Below are 8,920 nucleotides of genomic sequence, written 5' to 3' on the forward strand. Positions count from 1 at the left end.
GCACCATGAGTGGGAGATACTTATGAAACATCATCCACTGAGAACCCTGTGGGGTACAGTCCTACTCTAATGCACATGGAGGGGACCAGGAGTGGCATCGACTCACAGTGTTGACTCATTGTTCTGTGCAGAAGTTCCCAAGGGACCACACAGACCCCACCACCCGGCTGGAATCCCATGGGACCTAGGCATTCCCCACATGAGGCAGGAGCACCTGGCCCAGAGCAGACTCGAGGAAGGGACAGGCTCTGGCAGGGCTAACCTGGGGAGGCACATGGTCAGCTCCTGCCTGGGCCTCATGCTCCCTCCTTCAGAGTGAAAATGCTACTATTTACCTGCCTTTCAGCCTGGGCGGGAAGATTAATTAATGACTCTTAGCACAGTGCTTAACGCATGAGCAGCCATCTGCTAATAAGGGGGGGCCCTTTCATGATGATGACTTGAGGAGGGGGAGCTATCTGTGATGGATGACCACTTCCAGTAGTGAAAAACTGAAGTCACAATGGCTTGCAATCGCCTCTGCTGTGACAGGCTCGCGCCTCTCCCAGGACGCCCTCCGGGTCTCTGGAGCTCACAGAATGGGAGGATGGGCGGACAGGTGCCAAGTGCAGCTGTGCTATGCGTAACCTAGACAACAATAAGGGGTGGCCTTGGACCCCCAACCGTACCCTGGAAGTCCTCCGGCCAGGGCCTCTGTGATCGGCAGCCAGTGCACACGATGGTGGGGACAGGGCTGGGTTACAAGTCGGCCTTTATGTGTGTAGCAGAGCTCACCACACACAGCAGTATCCCCAACGCTGAAGGCCAGGCCCACCAGAGGTCTCTGCATATGGAGTGGAGACTCCTAGTCCCCCAGCCTACCCTCTGGGCTTCCCAGGAACTGCTGAAAGGACCCTCCCCATGCTTCCCCATTCCCTGTCTGCAGGGACATCACATGTGCCCCCAGCCTCCCCTAGCCCTCACCAGCCTGTGTTGAACTCCACGTGGGCGTCAAAGAAGCCAACGACAGGGGCCGTGGCAGCCTTCCAGCCCTGCAGCCGGGCTCGGATCAGGCCCTCGCGCTTGCTGTTTCGGACGATCTTTACCAGGCCGGGGTACCTCTTGTGGACATACTGGTCCAGGTTGAACTTGAGTTCCACTGGGGAGAGAAGCGGAGAAGCATGAGGGAAGGACAGCTGGGGACTGTCAGCAGGGCCCAGGATAGTGCTCCTGGGGACCTGGTGGGGCTAGACACTGATCAAGGCCCAGGAACCACAGAGGGACGAGGCCTCAGCCCTCAGGAGGATCAAGTTCCCACAGAAGAGAGGCGACAAGCAGGAAAAAAGCAGACACACGAGAAGGACTCAGAGACCAACAGGGATTACAGAAACACAGGAAGGAGAACACGTGTGGACCGCTGGGCCAGCAGGCGGTGGACGGTTCCAGGTGCAGGAAGAGATGGCTGAGTCCTGAGATGGTCTGGACTCAGCATCTTCTGAAAACAGGATGGGGCGGGGCAGGAGGCCAGGATGCCGAGGGGCTCACCAGTTGGTGTTACGTCACCCCAACTTACGGTGTCCCTGTGTGACAGGGTAGAACTGTTGCGGTGTCCTGTGTGACAGGGTAGAACTGTCACGGTGTTCCGTGTGACAGGGTAGGACTGATACAGTGTTCCATGTGACAGGGTAGAACTGTCACGGTGTCCAGTGTGACAGGGTAGAACTGTCGCGGTGTCCTGTGTGACAGGGTAGGACTGTCACAGCGTTCCGTGTGACAGGGTAGAACTGTCACAGTGTCCAGTGTGACAGGGTAGAAGTGTCGCGGTGTTCTGTGTGATGGGGAGAACTGTCACGGTGTTTCGTGTGATGGGGGAGAACTGTCATGGTGTTCCGTGTGACAAGGTAGGACTGTCACAGTGCCCTGTGTGACAGGATAGAATTGTTGTGGTGTTCCGTGTGACAGGGTATAACTGTTACGGTGTCCCTGTGTGACAGGGGAGAACCGTCACAGTGTTCCGTGTGACAAGGCAGGGCTGTCACGGTGTCCCTGTGTGACAGAGTAGGGCTGTCACTGTCTTCTGTGTGACAGGGTAGAACTGTCACGGTGTTCCGTGTGACAGGGCAGGATTGTTGCGGTGTTCCGTGTGACAGGGTAGAACTGTCCTGGTGTTCCATGTGACATGGGAGAACTGTCGCAGTGTTCCATGTGACAGGGCAGGACTGTCACGGTGTTCCGTGTGACAGGGCAGGACTGTCACGGTCTTCTGTGTGACAGGGTAGAACTGACACTGTCATGGTGTTCCGTGTGACAGGGTAGGACTGTCCCGGTGTCCCTGTGTGACAGGGTAGAACTGACACTGTCCCAGTGTTCTGTGTGACAGGGTAGGAATGTCACGGTGTCCCTGTGTGACAGGGTAGGACCGTCATGGTGTTCCGTGTGACAGGGTAGAACTGTCACGGTGTTCCGTGTCCAGGGTAGGACTGTCACGGTGTTCCGTGTGACAGGGTAGAACTGCCCCGGTGTTCTGTGTGACAGGGCAGGACTGTCATGGTGTTCCGTGTGACAGGGTAGAACTGTCCCGGTGTTCCATGTCCAGGGTAGGACTGTCACGGTGTTCCGTGTGACAGGGTAGGACTGTCGCGGTTTTCCGTGTGACAGGGCAGGACTTTCATGGTGTTCTGTGTGACAGGGCAGGACTTTCACAGTGTTCTGTGTGACAGGGTAGAACTGACACTGTCACTGTATTCTGTGTGACAGGGTAGGAATGTCGCGGTATTCCGTGTGACAGGGCAGGACTGTCGCGGTTTTCCGTGTGACAGGGCAGGACTTTCACAGTGTTCTGTGTAACAGGGTAGAACTGACACTGTCACTGTGTTCTGTGTGACATGGTAGGAATGTCACGGTGTCCCTGTGTGACAGGGCAGAACTGTCACGGTGTTCTGTGTGACAGAGTAGGACTGTCACGGTGTTCTGTGTGACAAGGCAGGACTGTCACGGTGTTCTGTGTGACAGGGTAGGACTGTCACGGTGTTCTGTGTCCAGGGTAGGACTGTCATGGTGTTCCGTGTGACAGGGCAGGACTGTCACGGTATTCTGTGTGACAGGGTAGAACTGTCCCGGTGTTCCGTGTCCAGGGTAGGACTGTCACGGTGTTCCGTGTGACAGGGTAGGACTGTCGCGGTTTTCCATGTGACAGGGCAGGACTTTCACAGTGTCCCTGTGTGACAGGGTAGAACTGACAATGTCACTGTGTTCTGTGTGACAGGGTAGGACTGTCACGGTGTTCCGTGTGACAGGGCAGGACTGTCACAGTGTTCTGTGTGACAGGGTAGAACTGTCATGGTGTTCCGTATGACAGGGTAGAACAGTCACGGTGCCCTGTGTGACAGAGTAGGACTGTCGCCGTGTCCCTGTGTGATAGGGTAGAACTGTCATGGTGTCCCTGTTGACAGGAGAGGACTGACACTGTCACGGTGTTCTGTGTGACAGGGTAGGACTGTCACGGTGTCCCTGTATGACAGGGTAGGACTGTCACGGTGTCCCTGTATGACAGGGTAGGACTGTCATGGTGTCCGTGTGACAGGGCAGGACTGTCACGGTGTTCCGTGTGACAGGGTAGAACTGTCCCGGTGTTCCGTGTCCAGGGTAGGACTGTCACGGTGTTCCGTGTGACAGGGTAGGACTGTCGCGGTTTTCCATGTGACAGGGCAGGACTTTCACGGTGTCCCTGTGTGACAGGGTAGAACTGTCATGGTGTTCCGTGTGACAGGGTAGGACTGTCACGGTGTTCCGTGTGACAGGGCAGGACTGTCACAGTGTTCTGTGTGACAGGGTAGAACAGTCACGGTGCCCTGTGTGACATAGTAGGACTGTCGCCGTGTCCCCGTGTGATAGGGTAGAACTGTCATGGTGTCCCCGTGTGATAGGGTAGAACTGTCATGGTGTCCCTGTGTGACAGGAGAGGACTGACACTGTCACGGTGTTCTGTGTGACAGGGTAGGACTGTCACGGTGTCCCTGTATGACAGGGTAGGACTGTCATGGTGTCCGTGTGTGACAGAGCAGAGCTGCTCTGTGGGATTTTCTTGGCAGGATCCTTTACGGAAGCAGATTGCCAGGTCTTTCTTCCGAGGTTCCCCTGGGTGGACTAAAACATCCACCTTTCAGTGAACAACTGAATAAGTTCACCGTCATCCCCATGAGGAGACTCTGGAGGACTGAGTGTCCAGTGCCCAGCCCCCCAAGCCCTGGCCGCCCTCACCATTGTCACTGTTGTCGTCCACCAAGATGACCTCCTTGAGGAGCTGGGAGGGGGTGTGATTGACCACGCTGTGCACAGAACGCAGGATGACCGAGAGGGCTTCGTTGACGAAGATGAAAACCACAGAGAGCTGGGGCAGGCCATCACGGTAGGACATCTGCCTGCACCTGGGGGACAGGTGAGGTTGGGGTCAGGCTGGGATATGAGGGAGCCTCATGGTGGAACTTGTGGCTCCATCTGCATGGGCAGGTGATCTTGGTGTCAGGAGAGGATGGGAGGGGGTAAGGGAGCCCCTGGAGAGGCCGTCCCACACAGCCTGTTCCCACCACAAATGAAAAAGGAAGGACCGGGGAGAGAGAACCAAGTGGACCTACATGGACTACACGAGCCCTTTGCTCTCCCTGCCAGGAGGGTGCGTCAGCCAGAGGGGGTGAGGCATTCCAGGCACTGCACTGAGCCTCGCCTTCATGTCTCCACAAGTGCTGGCAGGGGCTGCAAGGGAGGGAAACCACTTCCCCAAGGTCCTAGGGGGAGCTGCCCCATCACCTGGGTCAGATCCAAGAAGGCAGATGGACCACTCACCATCACCTGGGCCAGAACCTAGCAGGCAGGTGGACCCCTCAGAATCACGTGGGATCACGCCCTAGGAGGCAGGGTAACTTCTCGGAAAAGTGGACATGGCTACCAGATGAGAGGACGAATACAGCTCACAGGCCAGTGATGCTGAGTAACCTCCATCACAGTAAGAATTGAGAGGCCCAAGTATGAGTCTTCCAAAGCCCTTATCTCGGAGCAGAGACTGTGGAGCGGAGTGTCACAATAATTGCTAAGCTTGAGCCCACTGCTGCTGCCACTGTGCCAGTCCATCTCACTGGGGGCTTCCTCTGTTTTGCTGATGCTCTACTATAGCAAGCATGATGTCCTTCTGCAAGGACTGGTCTCTCCTGATAACATGTCTGAAGTATGAAAGACAAAGTCTGGCCATTTTGCCTCCTAAGAAGCATCTGGTTGCATTTCTTTCAACACAGATTAGCTTGTTCTTTTGGCAGTCCATGATACTTTCAATATGGATTTCTTGACTGAGTGTTGATGATTGATGCAAGAAAAACAAAGTCTTTTGACAACTTCAATCTTTTCTCCATTTATCTTGATGTTTTTTATTGGTCCAGTGGGGAGAATTTTTGTTTTTTTAATTTACATTGAGGAGCAACCCATACCAAAGGCTGTGGTCTTTGATCTTCATCAGTAACTATTTCAAGTTCTCTTTACTTTCGGCAAGCAAGGCTGTACAGTGTGCAGATTGCAGATTGTTAATGAGTCTTCCTCCAAACCTGATGCCACATTTTTTCTTCATATAATGCAGTTTCTTGGATTATTTGCTCAGTATACAGAACTCTGGTAGTGTAGTGGTTACGAGTCGGGCTGCTAAACCTCAAGAAACCCTTTTCAGGGTCAACATGAGATGGAACCAACTCCACGGCACACCACCAGCATCGCACAAATTGATTAAGTACGGTGAAAGAATACAACCCTGGCACACACCTTTCCTAATTTAAAACATTTGGTGTTCCCTTGTTATGTTCAAACAACTGCCTTTTGGTACAGGTTCCTCATGAGCACAATTAAGTATTTCGCAATACTCATTCTTCACAGTGTTGTCCACAATTTATTCTGATCCACACACCTGAAAGCCTTTGTGTAGTCAATAAAGCACAGGTGAACATCTTTCAGGTATTCTCTGATTTCAGCCAAGATCCATTTGACATCAGCAATGATATCCCTCATTTCACATCTGAATCCTGCCTGAACCCCTGGCAGTTCTCTGTCTATGAATACTTGCAGCCATTTGTTAATTATAATTAGCAAAATTTTACTTGCATGCAACATTAATTATATTATCCAATGATTTCCGCATTTTGTTGGGTCACCTCTCTTTGGAATGGGCACAAATCTGGATCTCTTCCAATCAGTTGGCCAGGTAGCTGTCTTCCAAACATCTTAGCACAGAACAGTAACTGCTTCCAGTGCCGCCATCAGTTTGTTGAAAGATATCAATTTGTATTCCATCAATTTCCGGAGCTATCAAGATGGCTTTGTTGTTGTCATAGCAGCCGTGTACAGGGTTTCCAAGGAGCGGCCAGTGGGTTTGAATCACTGACCTTGCAATTCCAACTACACCTTGAGGTCCAGTACTTTTCCCACAGTGTCACACCAGCACAGAGTAGGGTCTGCAAAAGGGGAGGAAGGGCCCACAAGAAGGAAGGCTCTCTTCTCAAACTTTCCATTTTTGTGGGGGCATAGGCAACAAGAAAACAAGCCAACTGTGGTGGGTGATGGGGATGACTGCAGCCCAGCAGAATCCATGAGGAGGCAACCCTGAGTTGAGACCAAAGGGTAGGGGTGTGCCCAGGGTGCTCTTGGAACAGAGAAAGAGCCAACGTGGTGGGGTCAGGGTCAGGTAAAAGCCCTCCCCCTCAGGATGGCAGGGTGCTGACGGCCGGCGAGGACTGTCCCCTCCTGCCCTCAGAGACAGTAGAGCCTGGGCACTGCCCGACTCCCCCAGAGACTCCACAGAGAAACCAGGCCAGACAGCCCGGCCACTGCCAGCTTCCGAGGTTCCCAGTTCTTATTATCCAGAATTTCTGGGCCGTGCAGAGCAGCCTCGCTTTGTAGCCCCATGCACCCCCTTCACAACCCCCATTTGATTTAGATGTTCTTTCCAGGTCACCGGCTCTTACCCAGATATCATCTTTTATTGATTGGCCTCAGAGGCACCTGCTTTATAAAGGTGCCGCCTCCACTCACCTGGAGTCATGTTCTTAGCAGCTCCTCGGCTACAGACTGTGCAGGGGGCCTATAGGCCAGTTGTTGTTATGTGCCGTGGAGTCAGTTCCAACTCATAGCAACCCTGTACAGGGTTTCCGAGGCTGTAAATCTTTACAGGAGCAGAAAGCCTCATCTTTCTCCCATGGAACAGCTGGTAATTTCGAACTGCTGACCTTGCAGTTCGCAGCCCAATTCGTAACCACTACGCTACCAGTAGACCCGCCATAGAAGCTCCCAGTGTCTGCTCAGCAGGTACGTCAACAGGAACGCAGTGAGTGATGGGAAACGAAAGGGACTTTGGGGTTTTTCAGCTTGTGTTGTTAAAAGCCATAGTCTGTTCCGACTCATAGCAACCCTGTTTAGAGTTTCTGAAGAGTGACTGGTGGGTTTGAACCACCAACTTTGTGGTCAGCAGTCCAGTGGTTATCCTACAGTGCCACACAAAATCCAGGGGTATTTGATTCCAGGTCTGGCTTGCTCAGGGCTGAAATCACAGATACATCCCTTTCTTGTCCGCTCATCCCTGTGACTTAGGAATTGAGTGCATCTCATGTGGTTCTGTGCTCTCCCCATTCCATATCTCAGAAGAACCAGTCTCACATCTGGGACACACCTGCTTCGATCCTGTGACTGACTGCAAACTGGCCCACTGTGAGCCTCGGGGTCCCATTGGATGCTTTCTGGAACTAGATCACCAAGCCTTTTCCCACAGCCCACCTTAGTGTGGAAGCACTGCTGCATCCTGGCGACACGCAAGCCTCCACTGCCGGACTGGTGTCGGCTAGGAACAGAACCCAGGACGCCTGCATTTGTTGTTGTTGTTGTTAAGTGCCTTCGAGTCGGTTCCGACCCATAGCAACCCTGCATAGGGTTTCCGAGGAGCGTCTGGTGGACTTGAACTGCTGACCTTGCAGTTCACATCGACTTTACAGTCCAGCACATTAACCCACAGCGCCACACCAGGACTCTAGCATGTAAGGTGAGAGTTCTACCACTTCATGGATTGGACTGTGTTTCCCTGCTCTACCCCTACCAATGTGTTAACTTGGCTGGACCATGATTAGCAGTATTATGTAATTATCCCAGTTCTGTAAGGAGCCTGGGTAGTGTAGTGGTTACAAGTCGGGTGGCTAACCTCAAGGTCAGCAGTTCAAAACTCCCAGCTGTTCCATGGGAGAAAGATGAGGCTTTCTGCTCCTGAAAAGATTTACAGTCTTGGGAACCCTATGCAGGGTCGCTATGAGTCAGAACCGACTGCACAACACATCACCACCACCCACCACATCCTCATTCTGTGGTCTCATGTGGCTATTCCATGTATTATAATTGCTCACCTCTGTGATGTTCAGGCAGGATTAGAGGCTGTTAGATGAACGAGGCAGGAGACCATCGACAAGATCAGTCTCTTTTGAGACATAAAAGAGATTAAACAAGGGAGCCGAGATCAGAGGGACCCACTGCCCCAAGGAAAAGGAACCGGGAGGAGAGCATGTGTTTTGGATCCGAGGCCTCTCCTGGACCCAGGGAAGACTGATGCCAAGACACACGGAGATGCCCAAGGGAGCTGGGCCCACAGTTGTTCAAAGGAGACTAGAACCTTCTTCCAGTGCTGACGAGGAGAAAGCCATACCCTAGAGCTGGCGCCCTGAATTCAGACTTCTACCAAACCCCTGAAACTGTGAAAGACCCATTTCTTTTTGTTTAAGTCATCCAAGTGTGTGCCGTCCAAGGGTGTGTTATCCAAGTGTGTGCCATCCAAGTGTGTGTTATCCAAGTGTGTGCCATCCAAGGGTGTATTATCCAAGTGTGTGCCGTCCAAGGGTGTGTTATCCAAGTGTGTGCCATCCAAGGGTGT

General features: G+C 52.8%; 1 protein-coding gene across 1 annotated transcript in view; it reads right to left on the reverse strand.

Annotated features, from left to right (window-relative positions):
• Nucleotides 1-8,920, reverse strand: part of GALNT9 (UDP-N-acetyl-alpha-D-galactosamine:polypeptide N-acetylgalactosaminyltransferase 9 (GalNAc-T9)) — a 147,228-nt gene that overhangs the window by 75,250 nt on the left and 63,058 nt on the right. Inside the window, exons 3-4 of the mRNA XM_006874067.1 lie at nt 4,240-4,406; nt 964-1,138 (exon numbers count right to left, since the gene is read on the reverse strand). Coding sequence (XP_006874129.1) covers nt 964-1,138; nt 4,240-4,406 — 342 coding nt within the window. The remainder of the gene's footprint in view (nt 1-963; nt 1,139-4,239; nt 4,407-8,920) is intronic.

This window comes from Chrysochloris asiatica, unplaced genomic scaffold, assembly GCF_000296735.1.
Source record: "Chrysochloris asiatica unplaced genomic scaffold, ChrAsi1.0 scaffold00261, whole genome shotgun sequence".
Lineage (NCBI taxonomy): Eukaryota > Metazoa > Chordata > Mammalia > Afrosoricida > Chrysochloridae > Chrysochloris > Chrysochloris asiatica.